The sequence below is a fragment of the Xiphophorus hellerii genome, chromosome 15 (genome assembly GCF_003331165.1).
Source record: "Xiphophorus hellerii strain 12219 chromosome 15, Xiphophorus_hellerii-4.1, whole genome shotgun sequence".
In the NCBI taxonomy this organism is placed as follows: Eukaryota; Metazoa; Chordata; class Actinopteri; order Cyprinodontiformes; family Poeciliidae; genus Xiphophorus; species Xiphophorus hellerii.
Genome location: NC_045686.1, coordinates 17620102 through 17641232, shown reverse-complemented (window position 1 = coordinate 17641232; position 21131 = coordinate 17620102). Strand labels below are relative to the sequence as shown.

Genomic DNA, 21131 nt, shown 5'->3' with positions numbered 1-21131 from the left:
CCACCCCAGCCCGGTATGCCACGTCAAATCATACGCGAGGAAGCGACGAGGGCCCATCAGATGAATTAAAATCTGTTGCTCGTCCTGTTCGCTCCTGCTTCTTCTCTCCGTCTGGGCTTACGCATCCACGCTCTGGCCAATCAGGGGCCAGCAGCCTCTGGGGCTGGTAGCCCGTCTCCCCCTCCTGTCACAGCTGGGAGGGGAAGGGATGGGAGGAGGAGAGGGGGCACCGAAAGGGAGGAGGTAATCCAATGAGACAGAGAGGGGAGAGACAGCGCGAGGGCAACGCCTCACAACACCGGGAATCTCTCTCTCGGTCTCCATCTCTTCCGCTTCTTCCCCTCCCTCTACACCCTCTTCTTTCTTCTGCCTCTGAAGTGGAAAAACCACCAAAGGACTCTCATTCCCCATCCAGTCTTCTGCATGTGGCTGAGGAAGTGCCTTCCTATTTCAGGCAATTCTTTCATCCATAATTCAGCTTTTTCTTTTCCTCCCCTCATGTCTTGTCCTACGGTTGCATCTTTACCCTCTAAAGGATGACTTGGTGACTGGAATCCGACGTTTTGCCTCTCGATTCTTTGGAAGACAGCCTCTTGTAGAGGAGCTATCTTTGTTCTTGCGCTCACAGCTGCTGAGTGTACAGTAGCTGCTAGTGGGGAAATAGGTTAGTGTGCCTGTTCGGTGGCAGACAGCAGAGGTGACTGCGTGTTCAGTGCGTGGAGGAGATGAAGGGGAAGGGGTTGCCTTTCTGGCGGTAGCGCTCTCCAACCTCTGCGGCCGTTCACCGAGAAGGTGACTGGAATGTTCCCGACCTTCAGTGGGAGTGTCAGCGACTGATTTCAGGACAGACAAAGAAGAGAGCGCCTGAGACCGGACGTTTCTTTCTCCTTTTTTATTTTTGGTTGTTGTGCACATAACAGGACTTTACCTGCATCCTTCGCCATGGACATCAACCTTCAGTCGCATCGATTTTACTTCCCCCAGATCTACTGCGCTGAACCCGGCGTGCAGCCGCAGCTCGCCGAGTTCAAAGTCAGGTAGGCTTTCAAACCGCAAGAAGCTGATTTTCTGTGAACGAGAAATCTGTCAGTTAACGATAAATCCTCCACACGGCCCTCTTCTTTTGGCTTTTCGTCGCTGCCGCTCGGGTTTTCATTTCCATGCAGAATTTAGTTAATGCCACATGATTGTTTTGTTTTTTTCCCCCAACAGATCCTCCAGCTGCTGCTGCAGCATATAAGGCAGTTCTGTGTGTGATGAGTGCTGCTGTGAGTGCCTGACTGGCCTCGCAGGGGGATGGGGCTGGATGCTCTTCTGTATTAGCTAGCTGTGCAGAAAAGTGTTAGGGCCCCGGAAGAACCAGGGGGTCCATTGATCGCCTGTGAGGGAGCTGGCCAAGTTCACAACAGAGAGGAGGATAGTGCTGCGGTTGGGTCAGATTTGCCATTAAAGGACGTGCAGTCCTCCTTTTTTTTTGAGGGGGAGTCTGTGAGGCTCTTTTGTTCTCTCTCTCCCTCTCTTCTTTTGTCAGTCTTTCTCTCCAATCGAAGCTGGAAGTGTTCGGGGCGGCTTGTTGCGTCCGACGGCTGCCGTCATGCTCGCAGGGCTGCTGAGCACGCATGCTCAGATCAGCAACAGCTTCCCCTCTCCTTTGTCTTGCCGGGATGCAATTGTGCCGTCGCGCTCAGGTGTTGCTGAGACGTCATTCTTTGTGACGAAGGGGGAAAAGAAAGAAAAAAAAAATACCCGGTGGTTTTCTCTAGAGATGCACCCATCAGGCTGATACCGGTTCACGATTTTCTGTGATTGATGATTGATTGATGCTAATTTTGAATCAAACAGAAAGTGAGGGAATTACAGCATTTATGTGATTTTCATGAAACTAAAAAAAAACAAAAAACGTTGGTACTCAATGGTCAATGTGTTTATAGGTTGAAAATAGTTAAAGTTGTCAGCGATTCATTTACTGATTGGAAAAAAAATATTTTTGTTAGCAATCAAAAATCTTGGATTATAACTATTCACTTTTACTTGAGTAACTTTTTTTTTTTTTGAAAAACTACTTTTAGAAGTATTTTAATGCTCCACTTTTTACTTTCACTTAAGTAATTTTATTATGAAGTATAACCACTGTTGAGTAACTTCTACACTTTGTGAGTAACTTCACTGAATGACGAACAAGCTCGTTTTAGCCAAAAATTCACCAGACACGGACACACCTGTAATTTTTGTTAGTTTCATATTGAAAGAACTTGATTTGGAAAAAATGTTTTATTTTGTAATTTTGTAATTATGTTGCATGAATAATTTTCATTTTGCTCTTTAAAATTCCAAAAATGTCTACATAACTTTATATTTTGTTTCGTCTGATGATGTCATTTGTTTTGATCAGTTACTCCAGTCGCTATTGTACCAAATACTTTTTTTACTACAGTATTACTTGAGTAATTTCTTGGACGGCTTGAGCAAAAACACATTGATGTGGTGCCGCTCTTACTTGAGTGCAATTTTGGAGAATAATATTTGCACCGATAGCTTGGGATGTCCTCGTAATCCAATACGAAATACATTTGACTGTTCCTCTTCTAACAGCTCTGATTAGTGCAGCTTTAAGGGACTCAGCCGGAGTTTTGCCCCACTAAGCAGCTTTAAGGGTGACCAGGCCTCATTGCTGCTAAAGCAGCTATTTTGGGTTAAAGCGTGTCACTGTCACGGCCTGGCAGAGTTCCCTGATGGCGCCGTGGAAGTCGCAGCTGGACCGACAGGAGGAGGGGAGCCGTCTGCAAAACGAGTCAGGATTTCAAAAACGGGGAGGGATGTAAGTTAGACGGAAATTCATCCTTCAACACCAAACCATATCTGCGCGATCTCAGGAGAAACATCTAATATACTTACTACTGCGGACTTATTTGTAACCTTCAGTGGAGCTTTTCAAACGGTCATGACGTTGAACGTGTGACTGGTGACTCGAGGCTTTCACATTTCCTGCTGCGCCTCACGCCACACTAACACACCGAGAGTTATTTGTGTGCCTCTGCAGAGATTAAATATCGGATTCCACGAAACTAATTCAAGCAATCGCGTTTAGCAAATCCGATTTACTGCAACGGATACTCATTTGGAGCAGAGACGTTTTAATTCAGACGGATCCTTTAAGCAGGTTCATCACATTATCTGCAAAATAGGTGATCTTATTTTTTTTGCTATGTAAATATGAAAGGAGTTGGGCAGTTTTATTCAGCAGGACCAATGTAATACAGATAAATTATTAAGATTCGTGCTACATAGTGATATAGTTCTGCTGTTCATTTCTGTTCATTTACTTGATAGGGTTTACAGCTAACTAAAATCTGTTAATCCTTGTACATCTTCCGCATTTTTTCCTTTCACTCAACTTTTCATATCTTGCTTTTAAGGAGATGTTTCACACAAAACATTGCTAAAAGGTTTGATGTTATTGCATAAGAGTGCGGTATTGTACCTCAGACTAATGCCATACAACACTTTTTTAAACATTTCCTTCTTAAACATGTGTTTCTGGGGTGGTTTTATTTTTGTGGGACTTTGGTTGCGAAGTCTCGAAAGAAACCAAACGAGACGGGGAGGTTGAGAAGAGCAGATGACGGAAATTACATGAGAGGGAGGAGGGGGGCAGAAGAAAACAGGGGGAGGGGGTTGGGTGGTGAGAAAACCAAAGCAAAATGAAGAGAAAGAACATCTACAAGGCGCTGCGTTAGACAGACAGAGGTGAAATTAAGGAAGAAACAAGAGGAAGGTTCGACTGTGGAAAAAAAATGATAAAAACTGACGTTTAAACATGGATCTTGGGTGTGCCATTTGTCTTGGAAAAGGCTTTGGGAGAATGCTGGGAAATTTGCACCAGCCAGGGGCTCCATGGTTACCACAGGATCACCACATGATGGCTTGAAAACCATGACAACCAGCGTTGGCCAATCCACTCAACCACAGCTCAACATATGGTGGCTGTAAGTACAAAACGCCACACAAGGACTCTTCCAGGAGCAGTGAAGGTCCGTTTATTTAATGGACTGAGTCACATTAGATAAAGAAATGTGTCCGTTTGAAATTTGGTATTGATTAGATCGAATTTAACTCAATAAAACTGATTTTACTGATTTATTAATTTTTTTCTGTTCTAGTCTAGGTAACCGTTGTATTTATTTCAAGTCAAATCAATTAAATTTACTCAACAAATAAAGCAACATGACACGTCTTCAAACAGGTCCAGTTCACGTTTAGTTGATATAAATGGCTTCAGTCCAATTTCATGTGAACCAGCTCAGTTTATTCCAGTTGAATCCATTTATGAAATCAGATTTTTATCCGTTTACACACACAACAACTCAATCCAACTGTAACACGGCGTTGTGTCCAGGTTGCATCTTTTTGTCTAGAAAAGAAGCATCACCATGACTACCTATAATCATAATTTGTCTTTATGTTCTTCAATATGTTACTTGCTGCCAAACAGGCCGATTCACTTGTTGATATGTTGATAATTAAGTCAAAACCAGCAGCATGTTGGACAAAGACTGGTTGATTTTAGTTCCTTATATGGAAGCCCATTAGGTCCAAATCTGCTGTCTGAAGAAGATCACAATAGTAAATAAATCCCCATAGAATGCCACCAAGTCGGCTCTTGTTTATGCTTTGTTTAGCATTTAAAAAAAATAACAGTTTCTGTTATTTAATCTGCCAACACCCGTTTTAGCTGAGTCAAATAGCTCTTTAAGAACTACAAAATAAGAATAGCAATAGTAGTATTTTTACAGTCTTGCTATTGTGAGTGGTCGTTAATTATTGAAAAGATCTGATTTTAGAGTTTCTCACAAGCCAGTCACTGGTTTAGGGCTCAGCATACCAGTTTCCCCCAGTTTCCTTTGACCGAAAAGCACCTTTTGTTGGTTCTGCTCCAACTAACGAGCACTCTGTAAGGAGCATATGCTGGGTTTCCTTAGATAGAAAGATTTTTAAGCCACTTTGAGTAATTAATTGAGCTTATTGTACTGTTTGATAACTGGGATCAATTGGAATGTTTGTATGATTGAATTAAAAAGATTTTTCTTTTGCAAAGTGCTTTGATATGACATTTTTTGAGAATTGGTACTATATAAGTAAAACTGAATTGAATTGAACTGTTAATTTCTCACTGCTTATTTTAGATTTATTCAGAAAAGTCTAAAAAGATTAAGATCATACAACATAGCAAGCTACTTTTTGGGTGAATTTTCAGTTTTGGTTATTTATTTGGCTGCCACTTTCCTGATATACTCCATCATATTTTGCTCTGGGTTGTTTTGAGCGTTATGAAATTTGCTTCTTGTGCTAATGAGCTTTAGCAGCATCAAAACACAACCATAGCACTGTTTCATGTATTTGCAGGACAAAACGCCTGGCTGCTCCTGGGATTTTACTCTCCGCAGCCTTTTCTGCTCATTCACCTTAAAAGCTTTCGACTTAAACTCAAGAGCCGACACAATGTGAGTTACTGCTTGAGGATTATGTTTTAGGACGAGAGCCGGGGCTTTCGGGTTTTTAGGACTCCCAGAGGAGGCCGAAATTTCCGCATTATCATTCCTCACCCCTCACTGCGCCGTGGTCTGACAGATTAGAGATGAAGGCTGCCGTGAATGTATGTCAAACATAAAGAGAGCGCCGCTGGAAATCTGTGAAACATTCTGGGTCATTCGATGCTGTGGCCGATGGTTTGTAGCACCAGCAGGAAGGCCGGCGCGTCCGACACTGGGGCATTTCTCGGAGCAGGAGGGGTCGGAAACCCCTCCTTTAAGGACTGTGTGTTTGGTCTTTGAAGGAAAACACTAAATCTAATCGTCAGAAAATGTTTAGCTGTAAAACGGACCATAGAGGAACTGTCTGCATTGTGTGTCTGCGTGCGTGTGTGAGGTTCCACAGTAAAAAGCACAGTTAAATGGCCTCCCAGAGAGGAGCGCAGCCCCAGGGTGTCTCCCAGCTTTATTTGCTCCCACCCTACATTTGTTCCTTATGTTCTTTCTTAAAAACAATCCAAGTTTACTGCTCCCGCTGTGTTCATGGTTGGGACATTTTCTTCTCTTTTCAAAACAAACGTGCATTCGTTTTACCCTCCCTGCTACAACTACTAAAACTTCTCCATCCGTCGGCCCGTTCATTTGGTTCATTAACCCATGCGTGGTTTGATTGGGACCAATCGACCGATCGTTCTGGACTTGTGCGCTGCACGCTCTACCAGGGCAGGTTTGATTTTTGTTCTTTTTTTTCTGTGATATGTTTAAAGCAAAGACGTCACTGCTTCAGCTGGACTGACGAGGACGACCTGAGGGGTCTGGACGCGGTATAAAACGTCCTGCTGAAATCTAATTCAGGCGAGATTAAAGTTGTAACAAACAACAAAGCAGAGGAATGTCTGGCTATGACGAAAAGTGCCGTTCAAATTTCCATGAAAGTGTAGTGTTTTATTATTTAGCCTTTTTGAAGAGAAATTGCTTTGCGGTAACATTTGAAAGTAGGGTTTCTGAGAAGATTGGTGCATTTAAGTTCATACAGTATTGTAACATTTGTCTTTACTCTTGTTAGTCTTAAGTAAAGAAATTCTCCAGCTGGACTACTGTAAGTCAATTTGTTATACCCTAAACTTATTGGACGTAAATAAACTCTAGAAGATGTTGTACTAGAAGCCTTCATTCAGAGTTACTAGACAGGAAATGGGCAAAGAGAGAAGGGGGGCACACCACTCCTCCGCCACACCTCGCGACGCCCCGAGGACGTCTTCGTATTGAAGCATTTATGCTCACAGCAGGCCTCCATTGTTGTGAAGCCGTCAGCAGACTTCCTGGTTCTGTCTTCAGTGGAACCTTAATTAACAAAGAAGCTTGGTTCCCTTTGTGAAAGTGGGGGGGGGAAAAACTAGAGCTATAAAAACTAAATCCGTTTAACAACAAAAACATGTATTTTAGTTTGTGAAAAAACAATCCCAAATGCGGTAGTGGATCTTGGAAGTGTAAGCAACTCTTTTAAAAACCCAAGTTTGTGTGATGTAAACAGCTAAGACCAGGATAAATAATTTGAAAACCTTGTTATGTAGCAATATCAATGCTTAAGCCAATACACCCTTAATACTTTTTTGAAGAACATTTTGGTCAGATTTTTATATAAGATAAGATTTATTTGTCATTGTCATCAACAGATTACAACAAGATTGAGATTTGCTTGACTCGAGTTAAGATGCAGGTTATGTGTATATACATAATATACAAAGATAAAGAAATGAATAGTACAAAATGAGAAATAAATAGACATCAGAAGATGGTTGCAGCGCCTGGAGGTGTCGCAACAGAATTTACATTTATAACAAAGTGGTGTCAAGATCAGAAGTTCTTATGCCTTTGAATTTAGTGCCATGATTGCCATCGGGTAAAAACTGTTTTTTAGGCGATTTGTCCTGGTTTTTATTGCTCTGTATCTCTTGCCTGATGGCAGCAGCTGGAAGAGACCATGACCAGGGTGTGAAGAGTCATTTAAAATGTCCAAAACTTTCTTGTGGAGCCTGGAAGTGTAAATCTGTTCCATAGTGGGGAGGGGGCAGCCTATGGTTCTCTCTGCTGCCCTAACAACCCTCTGGAGCGCCTTCTTGTCCGCGGATGTGCTACTGCTGTACCAGACACACAGACCGTACGTGAGCACACTCTCTATGGAGCAGTGATAGAAGGCCTGCAGCAGGTCATAGAAGGCCTGCAGCAGGTATATTCGGTCCATCATCAACTTGGTATTGTTGACAATGGACCTCCAGAGAACTAAGTCAACACTGCCTCCCATCACCATCCTCAGCAACACTGTGGATCACTTCCTAGGCACCTGGACCCTCACACATAAACACTGTACTTCCTGTAGCAACTCAAGAAGTACAACCTACCACAGGAGCTGCTGGTCAGCTTTTACACCGCCATTATTCAGTCTGGCCACATGTTTGTCTATCACTGCGTGGCTTGGTTTAGTCACAAAAACAGGACAAGTAGATATTATTAAAAAATGAGGATCATTAAATGCTAGCTTTGGACAAAACCTTTGGATCCTTCCTCTTTTCCTTTTGCCCGGGATCGAGCGGCGTTCTCCATGAGCGACCCGCAACCGCGTGCTGCTAAAACGAAACAACAACAAAACGTGTTGACGTCACAGATCACGGAGTTTAATCTCATACAAAGCAATCGACAACAAAGCTGCAGAGGTACAGAGATATACATTTTATACAGACAAGAGAACAGACAACACGAAACACAAAAGACAGACAAAGGCGCCCAAAATGTGGAGGAAAAGATGAAAAAACCTCTCTTGCTGGCTTGCTGACCTGTACTTTTTAATGAAAGAGGTGTTTCCCTATTTAATATATGCAGTCAAGGCGTTCCGTTCTTTGACCAATTAGAAACTTAGAAACTCCCGGAAACTCCCCTTCTTTACAGCTCCGATGTCTGGTTTTTATCTAACCACTTCGTGCCCATCTCCGTCCGACCTGGCCGAGAGGCGCCAAGAAGTCTGTTCCCCCTTTTCGGAATGCAAATTTATTGCTCTGTCTTCAGCGGGGGAGGCAAAAAGGCCCTGCTTTGTCTGCTGAATTCCCAACTGCTCAACAGAAACTATTCCAAATAAGAGTGTTGGCTATAACTGTTACACATGTCGTAGATTAACTGTATCAAGCATTAAAAATAATCATTTTTCTTTAACAATATGCAGAGAGGATCATGCAGCGGTTGCATAGGTCTAGGGTCAGAAAAGGATAACTTTCATCAGATGATGCAACCACAAGGTTTTGGAAGAATGTATCCATGCCTTTTTATTATTATTTGGAAGAAAAGGCTTCTGTCTTGCAATGCTACTCCTTTCCCCCATCCAGATGTACAGTATAGGGAATACAGGAAATTGTTTTCGTAGAAGACCACTAATACCTGTTTCCTCTGTGTTTGTCTTCAGCCTCTTGGACTCATCCTGCATGCTCTCTTTTCAAACGTGCAGAATATATGCCATATGTAGGATTAAAAAACAACCATTTACCGTACTTGAAATGATTTGCCACTGCTCTTTGGATGCTGAGCGTTAGCTCTATGAGGTAAGAACTCTCCTAAATGCCTGATGCAATCAAGCGCAGCAGCAGTAAAAACCCACCCAGTCTAGATGCACACTCTTCATGAGCTTTCAGCTGGAATTAAACTATAAATTCAGATCTGTTTTATGGCGCCGAAATGGGCTCTTCTACCTTTTTGGCAATCCCAGATAACCGCTAAGGCAATTAGCAAAACCCGGATAGGGGAACCGCAACACATCCAGCACAGAAAAGATGCAGAAACAGTTGAGACAGGACGATGTGCAGCGTTGTGAGAAACACAGCGGAGTCTATAATTAGGCTGTGTGCTGTCTGAGGCTGTCTTTTATTCATGTCTCGCTGCTCATTCATCTTTTCTGCATAGCCATATTTTCTAGGCCAAGCTAATATCCCACTCGGGTTGTCATGCCAACAGATTAGCATGCCGTAGCGCGGTTCCGCCAGGCTGCAGGAGAAACTGGGAGCATAATGTGAGTGTTTCTCCTCCGCTGGTCATTAGATTCGGAGCGGGCTTTAAAAAAGTACACAAGTTGATGTCAAAGAGAGTTTTCGTATTCAGCTTGACATCGGTATTCCCACTGTGACGTCTGTTTATTTACCCAAACAAAACACACGGATCTGTTTAGCATGCGGAAACTATGCAGTAGATTTGTTTGTTCCAGTGGTTTAGGGCCCAGGCTGCTTTTTCTACTTCTGTTTAGCTCAGCGTAGCTGAAACTATTTTTAGCGCTGCTAATGCTAACTCTATAAAACTTACTTGCACACTTAAAGTCAAAAACAAAAAATCTTATTTAAAAAGTTAGCTGGATGTAACCGGTTGGCCCGTTAGCAGCTAGCCTGCTAACGGGACTAGACGGAAATTAGCCATTTGCAGGTAATAATTTTGATTTATTTATTTCTAACAGCTTTTTAACAACAAAAAGAAAAGCAATCAGTAGAACAAAGAAAATATGTGCATACATAACCAGGGCCAAAATAATTTGTTTACCTCTACATTTCTGTTTGAAAAGGAGTAAGAAAAAGTGAACACTTATTAAATCCGACCCCTTATCTCAATTTAATGAAAAATATGACTTACTGACTAAATAACTATCAAAATTTGTAATTAAAACCATGTTATAATACCATGTGCCAACATACTGTGCTAAAGAGCCAACAAATATTTTACATTACAAGACAAAATGGTTACAAACTGACTCATAACAAGACAAGAAAATCTATGGATAGTAATAATAACATGTATTTATATGTAAATGTTAATTAATATGCAATGTACAATTTTTTTAAAACATGGACTTGACACTCCAAAAGACACATCTGTGCCCTCTAATGTGGTCCAAACCGTGCAAACCTTACAGAGTCGGTTCAAAACGCTGTTATGTTATTAATCTGTGGGATCATATCCAACATTAATGAATGTTGCTTCGTCACACTCTTTCAGTCTTTGCTCGCAGCACAAGCCTGTCCACGTTTCAGGAGTTTTCCTGTCGTAGCTCCGAAAATCACCCAGCATGATTTGTAGACCTGGAACCTGGTTCAGCCGGGGCCAGTTTATTTTTAGACTCCTTCTCTGCAAGTTGACCCATTTGGTTTGTTTTATAACTGCTTGCACTAGAACAGACTGGCTGTGTAAAAGTCAGGCTGTCGGCGCTGGCACATATATATATATATTTTTCCCCCCCTGTCTCTCCAGAGTTTTCTGTGTTGCTCTCATTCCCACAGATCAGCACCACCGCCTAAACATCAGAAATACAACACAGCAGACAGACTGCTTATGTTACAGGCCGCCATTTTGCGTGATGGTTTACATTCTTTTAAGTTTGGCCTCATGAACAACGGGATGGTTTTGTCCCACAGGACAGGAACATGTAAACACAAGCTGTTACGCCGCGCCGATTTATCAACTCGTGTATGCGTTTCACAAAGGCTGAGAAGAGGCTTTTGGGTAATTGCTGCCTTTTAGTTCAAACAATGCCAGTGATTTTTTTTTTTTACCAGGTCAGGAATAAACCGTGGAAGGAAAATAATTCACAATTTTCAAAAATATTAACATATAAAATGTACAAAATATGGCATTTTATACGTCTGTATTCCCCCTCACTTGAAAATCTAGAGCAATTAGTTGCCTTCAGACGTCACGCAGTTAGTAAATAAAGTCTATCTGTGTGCAATGTTTGGTACTGACAGATGCTCTCCATCCACTCTGAGTGTTTTGAATAGAAATGCTGGAAGAAACTTAAGCCAGAAGAGGTGCTGCTAAAAGTTCCCAATTATGCACCTTCTGTTGGCTTGTAATGTAAAAAATCGTGTTAAAATATACTAAATGTGAAAATCTTGGAGTGTGATTACTTCCTAAAGGCATTGCTCATTCCAGAGATGCAGGAAAGGTTCTGAAAGTGAGTTCTACTTTTGCATCAACTGCAAAAACTTTCATGTAAATTCATGTTTGGGTCAGAAGTTAATCAAGGCATTCTTAAATGTTACCAACTTGCCCCAAAGTTTAGGACTGCAGACACATTTTAACACAGTTTATCCCACTTTCTGCAGGTTTAGCTGAGGTTTCCGTCTTGTTGCCTTTGCACACTTATAAATCTTTAAGCTGTCAGCTGCTCTTCTTCCTGCTTTATGCATTTTGATGTTTTATGCAGTCGGCTCTTCACAAACGCAGAAATATACACACACGCATACTTACTCGCTGGCATGCAGAAGAAGTTTCACTGCGCCACATTTCTGGCCGCTTCCCAGTGCAGAGGGTTCTTCATCACTGTCCTGCCGTCTGCAAAAACAGAGAACATTCTGCGAGGGACTGAGATGAAGAGACAAACAATTTATGGTGCCGATTGTTCTGTCCGCTCACTCTGGAGATTTCGCTGTTTCCCTGTAAGCAGCCGGCCGGGCGCGGGGGGACACAAAGGGCCCCTCTGTGATCTGGCTTTTTCTCCTCATCCACAAATTCTGGAAAAAAGGAAAAACTTTAATGCATTTAGATGCATATAGTTAGTGCATACAAATGCACCGACAGAGCGTTATTGATAAAGGAAGTTGCACTATATTCTGTTGATCAGCCAAGTTATAAAATTCGGTTGTTCCAACCACTTCCATGGCAACAGGTGCATAAAATCCAGCAGGCCTTTTCTACAGATATTTGTGAGTGAATGTTGTTGTTTTTTTAACGATTATTTTTGTAAGAAGGAATTTTTTTTTTTTGCAAAGTGCCTTGAGGAAACATTTGTTGCGAATTGACATTATATAAATAAATTGAATTGAATGGATCACTTTCAAAGCTCAGTGAGTTTCAACGTAGTTGTGCAATAAATTCAGTCTTGAGTTTCTCTCTCTACCAAATATTCCAGTCAGTTGTTAGGACTGTTGCAACTAAGTGTGATTGAAAGCAACTCAGGCATGAAGTGGTAGGCCATATAAAGTGACAGGGTAAGTTTCACAATCCTAGGGTGTTTGGGTGTTTGTGTCCATTATTATTGCTATACTGGTGGTCTTGCTATGTCGTTAGCATTCCCTTCTAGGTCGTATGTGTTCGCTCCTTTGTATTTAGTTTCCTGTATTCTTTTATGTTTGTGTTTATCTCTCTTAGATTATTTGTCAGGCTTTCCCCCGTGGTTTTAGATCCGTTGAGTTCCTGCTCAGCCCATTCGGTGCGTTCCATTTGTAGTCGGAAATTGGAAATTCCGACTCTCACTCGGAAATTGCAGCAAACTCTGACGGCCCCCAGTTGCGATCTGTAAGGCTCGGCTTTGTGTTTCAATGTGGCCGCTCCTCGCATCAACAGTAGTAAGCTGTGGTGGAAACCTGTTCATTTTACAATACATGTTAAACGTAGTGCCTGTAACTCCAAATTGATGAAATTAAAAGTGGTGTTTGCTTATGGGAAGTGAAACTTAAAACAATGTCCGTAAAAGGTTCTGCAAACAATGGCTACTTGGGCGTCTCCATGTTGACATCCCGGCTTCTCGGAATATGTCGAATCCGACTTCAGCATTAAACTCTTGAATGTTCCCTGAAGTGAAGTTCAGCAGGGGATTCCTTTGGAATGAAGTAAAGCAGACATGCCTTCTAGTCCAACATCAGTGTTTGACCTCAGAAATGCCCTTCCGGAAGGATGTTCAGAACCTTCCAGAAACACACTCTCTATGGAAAAAACGTTTGAAGCTCTTAAAGGCTGTCATATTAAACCCAATGAATTGAGAATGAGAGGAAACTGATCTAGGCAATTGAACTTTCATATTGCCCTTCAATATATTTGCACAGTGCTTTCAATGCTTCGTATATAGGAATTAAATAATCTCTTTGAAAGTCCATTTTGTTTGAGACGGGGTTCTTTTTGGTTTTCTGTTTTTGTGAAATGGGCCAAAGTCTATGAATCCCACAACTACGCAGGCCTCCTCATAACCGTGCAGCATAAGCTTGTTTTGAGCCGTGGCAGAATCATTAACCCCAGCAGCGTTGCTGCAGTGACTCACTGGGCCGCTCGCTCCAACAGCTTCACTCAACTCAAGGCTTCATAGCTGCAGTTCACACATTAAACAACTATCTGTTTCTGGAACAGATAGATTTGAAGCTCCGATGCTTCACCTCTGAGTTTTAGCGGTTCTCGATGTCTACGAATGTCTTGGCCTCGAGGTTTTTTGTATTTGTAAAGGTCGTGTCACTTCTACCGAACTGCTGCTCTGTTTTGTAGACAATGACTCAGTGGGTTTGTTTGAGCCAGTGACTCATATTTTAGGTTTTTTTGAAGGATGTATTTTTTTTTTCTTCCTGTTTTTAATTTTGTTTAGTTTTGTGTTTCCTCTCTCATCTAAAGAAACACAACACTGATTTCTTTAGCTTAGCTAACGGCTGCAACATAAGACAACAGCCAATCGTTTTGGATGACATCAAAGAAAGAAAAATGCACAACCACATCAGAAACATTTTTTGTCTTTTAAAATTTGCTTTGTTTTCATCTTAAATCTTAATCTCATTTTTATCTTAATTTGCAGGTAGCACATTTCTGGGTTTTCTAGACTCAAATAAAGTTGCTAACTTGAAAACTGCACGTAGATTTGCCATGTTTTGCCTATTGAAAGTCCTTTCAAGGTATCAACCCGCTTCATACTGGGAATCTCGGAGATTACATTATTACTTCTTGAATCATTATTAAGTCTCTATTTTTATCTTAGTCTGCAAGTTCGTTTCGACACCAACTAGCTTTCCGATGCTTTGCCAGTCCTAATGCACCAGAACCGGAGTGCGTAGATATGCATCTCAACTTGGCTGAGAACAGAGATTAGCATACAGCGGTGTGCGCTGCTATTTTAGTCCAATTCGTCTTTGTTGTCTGCGCGCCGCCTGCCTTGAGCAGCATGTCCCTCGGAAAGTGGAGCAACAACAGAATGGCTTTGATGCCGTGATGTCTGCAGGGCAGCGCCGCTGTAAAATCTGCTGCAAGAGGCTATCCTCTCATGGATGGGCGAGCCTCCTACCAGCGCAGATTACTGCAAGAAACATGGCTGAAAAATGTACAGGCCTGAAGCTACTCACTTCAGGCAGAAGTGCGCACACAGTGCTACTGGAAAAGTATTAACACTTTGAATGACTCACTTTCCAGATTTTATTGGGCATTTTATCACTTCACAGTCGCACTACTGTCATACAAACTCCCATATCTTATCATTTTTAAAGGTATAAATACTTTTGCAAGTTGCCGTAGTTGCATGAGCCAAGACTACATAGTAAAAATAATAATAATTTAACAGAACTGCTCTCGGCTTTCAAACAACTCAGAGACGAGTGAGATTCCAGTGGATGCCTCTAAACTAAGCAGACATGAAAAGAAGAATCAGCCTCCAGTCAGACCATTACCAACCAGATATTGTGGGCAATTTCAAATTCTGCCTAATCATCCACAGAAGGGAAGATCAAAGTGCTACTTATATCTCCTGCTTCAGGGTTTTCTTTCTTCTTCTTCTTTTAATGCATGCAGGTTTTAATTACGTGTTCATTTTTTTCTTTCATTCCTGTGATTTCTGTGAATCAACAGCATATTAGTCTGACAGCTCATGGCTGCGCTGCTCATTTCAAATCAGGGTGATGATGCCGGAAGAGGACATTTTTACTGCAGCCAGACAGGAAGCACCAGAAATAAAGAGACAGAGAAGAAGCTAACGCTTTGACATGAACAAATGTGACGGGACCAGGTGGCATAATCAGAGACTGAGGGTAAAAAAAAATACTTATTTTTACCAACATGTTTTGCTATAAGCAGGAGTAATTTATGTAAAAAGGTTTTGACAAAACACCTGGAATCCCCTGAAACGAGGAGAACAGAAGCTCAGTTGACCTGTGTGTGTGGGGGGGGGTGTGTGCGTGTGTGTGTGTGTGTGTATAATAATCTTTCTGCTTCTGCCTCAAAATGATGTGCGAACTTGAGGAAGTGTTTAAAATTCAGCAATCTGAATGAATAATTCATATATTTATCATCACAAGCCCTCGTTAACCAGACTTCTAGAGAAGCGGGTTGACTTGTTTCATGCTTTAAAAAAAAAACAAAACCCTGTCGGTTCATTAAAATGAGTTCAGATTCAAACGTTGATTTTTATTTACGCATTAAATACTTTGTGAAAACAAGACTCTCAGCTCCGATAGTTAATGGGTTCATTTTGAGTGGAAGAAAACGCACGAAATCTCTGAGAGCCTTCCGGAAGTAACTCAACATTATGATGAAATTAGCTGTATTTTGTTTATCCTCTGGATATCTATAAGATCTACACAGCACTGCCTAAACTTTCACATAATCACAAGTACACAATTGCTATTAAAAGAAAACTTCTTCTATTGTCTTGGAACAATCAAATGTTTAAAGAAGGTGGGTCCATTTCACATTGTGGCTATAGTGAATTTTTGGCGGATTATGCTGAAATTCCTTCCCTCGTGTTGGAGATCGATCGTCACGTTTTCCCTTTGGAGAGCGTTTACTACATTGGCATCTTCTGAAAGCGATCTGAGCATCAGACACCGTCGATGTGTCTCTCTTCCCCCCCCCGTGGAGCTGCTTTCTGTTTTCATCGTTTTGCGTGTGCGCGGCCTGTGGGCGTCGTCGTCGTCTCTGCCCTCAAGGTTATGGCGCTCAGGCTCTCAGAGGAAGCAGATTACGTTTTAATCCAGACCGGAAAAATAACACGCTCGCTCAAAACTGTTGTTATGCAAAGGAGATTTTATTTATTTATTTATTTATTTTATTGAATATCTGACTGGAGGAAAGGATTGTGTCCCAGTAGGCTCGGTTTTACTGTTGCGCCATTCTGGCAGCGGACTGATCTCGGATGATGGCGTTTCTTGAGTTCACACGCATGTACGAGTGCACAAATGTGCGGCGTCATGGTAAATTCATAAGTATTTAATGCATTATTCATGCTCTGCACTTCAGTTTGCTGAACGTCGCACTCGCATAGCAATAGACGGAGCCTTCCTGTTTGCGTTTGGAGCCGTCAGTCAGAATCAAACTCTCTTGTTTCGCTTCGTCTCTATTTTTCTTCACCTCCAGTCTCTTTTAGCACAAGAACCTGATTTATAGGCCCGCAGTGCCTACTTTTTCTTTTCTTTTTCTTTTTTTTTTGGAGCCAGCTGCCTCGAACGCTGTTTTTTAAAAATAAATGGACTCGGCGACTTAACCAAAAATAAATTAAACACATCACTGCCCTGCTGGAGCCGATCTCGAGTGCACTGGCGAGGAGACGTTGAGCTGTGCTTGATTCTGGTTCTGTGTTTTTCCAGCTGCTTCACTTGATATTTAGAAATGAAAACCAAATTAATTCTTCTCAATGTAAAGCTTGTGCTTTCTTTTTAGTCATAAAGCAACTTCCAGATTGATTAGCAAACCCAGTAAGAGTTTGCTAATCCTTGTAAATAAAGACAAGCCATTCGCCCCATCCTCCCCCCCCCCCCCCCCCCCCTTTTTTTTTTTTTTTTACATTTAAACGTTTAAAAACCAGACCTTTAATTGCACTGCATTCACTATTTCATTGAACAGATTTGATTACAGATTTATTGGGAGATATATGTTTTTTTTTTTAAAAAAAAAAAAAGCAGACTCTATAGGACTACTGAAAGTGATTCAACACTTTAATTTCAAATTATTAAAGCCAAATCTCTCTGACCTGTGAGTGGCAGAAACTTGCAATCATTGCTTGAAGTTTTGCAGATAATCCATTGAAATAGGCTCAGATATTTAACAGATATTCAACCGGTTTCATGTATTTATAATGTTTTTTGAAATTTCACATTTTATGGAGAAAGTAAGCCTTAAGTGGCCATTTTTGTTGTATTTGTCAAACTTTTTTGTGTGTTTTTGAAACCAAAATGCAGTCCTGATCTACACTTTGGACCATGTAGGTATAGCCTCAAACCTGCTTTATAGTTTTTAATGAAATGTTTTTTTACTATGGAAACACAGAGATATGAAAAAGATACTAATATAGTGATAGTAATATAAGTAAATAAGTGTGGTTATTGCACACACGATCCACATTTATTCCATACAGCTTTACCATAGGCTACAGGTTTATGAAGCCAAGAACTTTTGCTTTTGTCCTCCCTCTTTACTAGAATACTATGGGTTTCAGCTCTTTTTTATTTATTTATTTATGGGAGCTTTAACCGTAACAGACTTTAAATCTGCTCTCGGCAGCGGAGACGAGATGAGACTAAATCCTACAGTCAAAATAAGAGTTTTTAATTCAGGCATGTGACTGTGTTTGACCCAATCCCCCTGATATGTCTGCTTAGCAGATGTTATGTCTGGATGAAAAAAAAAAAAGGCACTGAGAGAATCAGTGTTTTATTTTGTTGTTTCCTTTTCTTTTCACACGCAGTGATGTGAAATAATTACGACGAAATAATTACGAGCCTGTTAATTTTTCCATCATATTTGGCACAAGTGGATATTTAATTATTGGCTTCAACAATGCTTGGAAGGTTAAGTAATATAGCCAACCAGTTACGACCAACTTTTTAAAACTACACTTCATTTAGGAAAATGCAGTTTTTGGTCAGGAAGAGAGTAGGACTCCCCTTCAATTTCAAAATTGACATATTTTGAAATGTTAAATCTCTGTTACGAGCATATAATGCTGTTTTATTTGCTTACAAATACCACTAGGAAGTGTTGCCCTTTGCATCATTACACTCATGGCAGATATCCTACAACTTATATTCTCTACGACGACATTGGGCCAAAATAGACCTTGAAAACTCTGAATCTTCCAAAATTAGATTCAGCCTCATGCATATTAATAAGGAGACTGAGAAGCACTTAAATATCCCTAAGTCTTTCGTTCCTCTCTCCGTCCCTTTGTCCTTGCCAGTGAGCAGAGTATCTGCCAGGCGCGGGCCTCTGTCATGGTCTACGACGACACCAGCAAGAAGTGGGTCCCCATCAAGCCGGGCCAGCAGGGCTTCAGCCGCATCAACATCTACCACAACACTGCCAGCAACACCTTCAGAGTGGTGGGCGTCAAGCTGCAAGACCAGCAGGTAACCTGGGGAGTGACGCTACTGGCGCTGCGGGAGGAATGCAACACATTTAGACCCTCCTGGACTCACACCGAGAGAGTCCTCTGAATTGCTGTGATATAGACATTTGTATTGTCGATATGTAGATGCATATTTACATGTGTTTGTAAAGAAGGAAAAAGTACATTGATCCACATTGTTGTATCTTTTCTGCAGTCGTGGAGTCCATCATTTTTATTTTAGTCCGACCTTTTGGCTCTGGACACTTGATCTTAGATTGAAATTATTTTAGAAACTTGTACAAGCCAGATTATTTACATTCTCTGTTTTTATCTCCCCACTCCTCCAATGTTGCTCATAGCTTTCTTTCCACTCCTCTCCTCTTCTTTTTCCTGCAGGTAGTTATCAACTACTCTATAGTGAAAGGCCTCAAGTACAACCAAGCCACCCAGACCTTTCACCAATGGAGGGACGCCAGGCAGGTCTACGGCCTCAATTTTGCCAGCAAGGAGGAGGCCACCACCTTCTCCAACGCCATGCTGTTCGCCCTTAACGTACTCAGCGCTCAGGATGGAGGTGTGGTCTCCCCTCTCTGCACCACACACGCACTTTGCACTCAGACGGGTTCGCTGCCGGTGCCCAGATGAACTGTTGTTTGAGCACTTTTCATTCTGGAGGAAGGATGTCATTCTAGGAATACGTAGTCTGGACAAAACAAAGTTAGGAAACTTTAGACGCTTATCGATTGTTGGACCACATTGAATTTGTGGTTGTCTGATAAAAACACATTTTAAAACTGTCTACAGTAACTTTATTACCCTAAATAGGAAAAACGTTTCTGTCCTACATAGAAAAGCATAGCCCATTATTTCTGTGCTAGCATGAACTGTAGCTATAGTTTTTAGTCTTCAAATGCTGCAGTTTTGCGGCTTTGGTCATTGCAAGATTTTATGGCTTCAAGATACGTCGCCATGGAGACACACAAATACTAAAAAGCTTTATTTTAAAATCTGACTCATGCTGATTCTTGCACGTGGCTCTCATGTCACTAGAAATGACTCTACTTTTATCCTTCAAGTACACACAAGTTCTTTAGTCTGTTACATCTCTCTTACAATAGATTGAAAACTCTTTTATTTGCTATCAGCAATATCCTGAGACCTTAAGCATAGATCAGTGAAACTCCTGGAACATCTCCCAGCTGCTGCCTGCATCATGACACAGCATCCTCAGCAAATGGGCAATAAATGCTGACCCATGCAGTTCAGAGCAACCTGTTCAAGTGTGATAGTTGCTGTCAAAATGCAGCTGAGTTAGGCAACAGTGCCCTCTAAGTCTAACAAACTCTGGCTAATGGGTTTTTTATTATTCACATAACAGAACAGAGTGCAATTGATAACATTAGTACAAGGTTTGGTTATACTGGGAGTCATCAGGGATTCATTGGAGCTGGAGTTAAGTCCTATTTTTAAAACACTCCGTTAGCATAGCATGAACACGTAAGATGTGCAGTTTGTCCTGCAGTAACTCTCTATTCATGCCTGAGTTAGTCACAAAGGGAGAGAGAGAACGAGACGGAGACAGAGTGACTTTCACAGCTTGCCACTCATCTCCCCAGCAGCAGCAGCAGCAGTAGCAGTGTGTGTTCCCCGCCGTCCCCCTCCAGCCTCTTAATTTGAATGAGTCATTGAGAAGATTTCCCCTGGGTCCCGTGCTAGAGAGCGGACTTTTTCATCTGCCTAATGACGTGGGGCGGCGGCGCAAAGAGGCTCGAGTGGCAGCAGCCACCGATAGAAATTACACATGTACGCACTATACAGAAAGCACAATATGATTTTTATAGCCGCATTTTTGCACTGGAAGCAAAAAGAAGACATAAACTCATTGGCCTAGCACGAATGCTATAATACGAGAGTTATATATATATACAGTATATACAGTACAGACCAAAAGTTTGGACACACCTTTTAATTCATTGAGTTTCCTTTATTTTCATGACTATTGACATTGTAGATTCACACTGAAGGCATCAAAACTATGAATAACACATGTGGAAATATGCACTAAACAAAAAAGTGTAAAACAACTGAAAATACCCCTTATATTCTAGTTTCTTCAAAGTAGCAACCTTTTGCTGTGATTACTGCTTTGCACACACTCTGCATTTTCTTGATGAGCTTCAAGAGGTAGTCACCTGAAATGGTTTTCACTTCATAGGTGCCCTGTCAGGTTAATAAGTGGGATTTCTTGCCTTATAAATAGTCATGAAAATAAAGAAAACCCATTGAATTAGAAGGTGTGTCCAAACTTTTGGTCTGTACTGTATATATATATATATATATATATATATATATATATATATATATATATATATATATATATATATATATATATATATATATATATATATATAAACATGTTTCTTTGCTGTCCAAACAGGTGTGTCTGCTGCGCCCTCTGGTGGTGAGGTGGGTTCAAGCGTGACCTTGGGTCTTCACTGAGTTTGTGATGG

At 41.3% G+C, this 21131-nt stretch overlaps 1 protein-coding gene across 5 annotated transcripts in view; it reads left to right on the top strand.

Annotated features, from left to right (window-relative positions):
* The window catches only part of evlb (Enah/Vasp-like b), a 41175-nt gene that overhangs the window by 8291 nt on the left and 11753 nt on the right, over positions 1-21131 (top strand). The window contains exons 1-3 of one of the 5 annotated variants that reach the window (XM_032584648.1): positions 148-1037; positions 18472-18640; positions 19018-19195. In XM_032584648.1, coding sequence (XP_032440539.1) covers positions 943-1037; positions 18472-18640; positions 19018-19195 — 442 coding nt within the window. In that variant the 5' untranslated portion in view covers positions 148-942. Of the gene's footprint in view, positions 1-147; positions 1038-3757; positions 3987-18471; positions 18641-19017; positions 19196-21131 lie in introns of those variants that run through there. The other 4 variants (XM_032584645.1, XM_032584649.1, XM_032584646.1 and 1 more) reach the window with 4 other exon arrangements.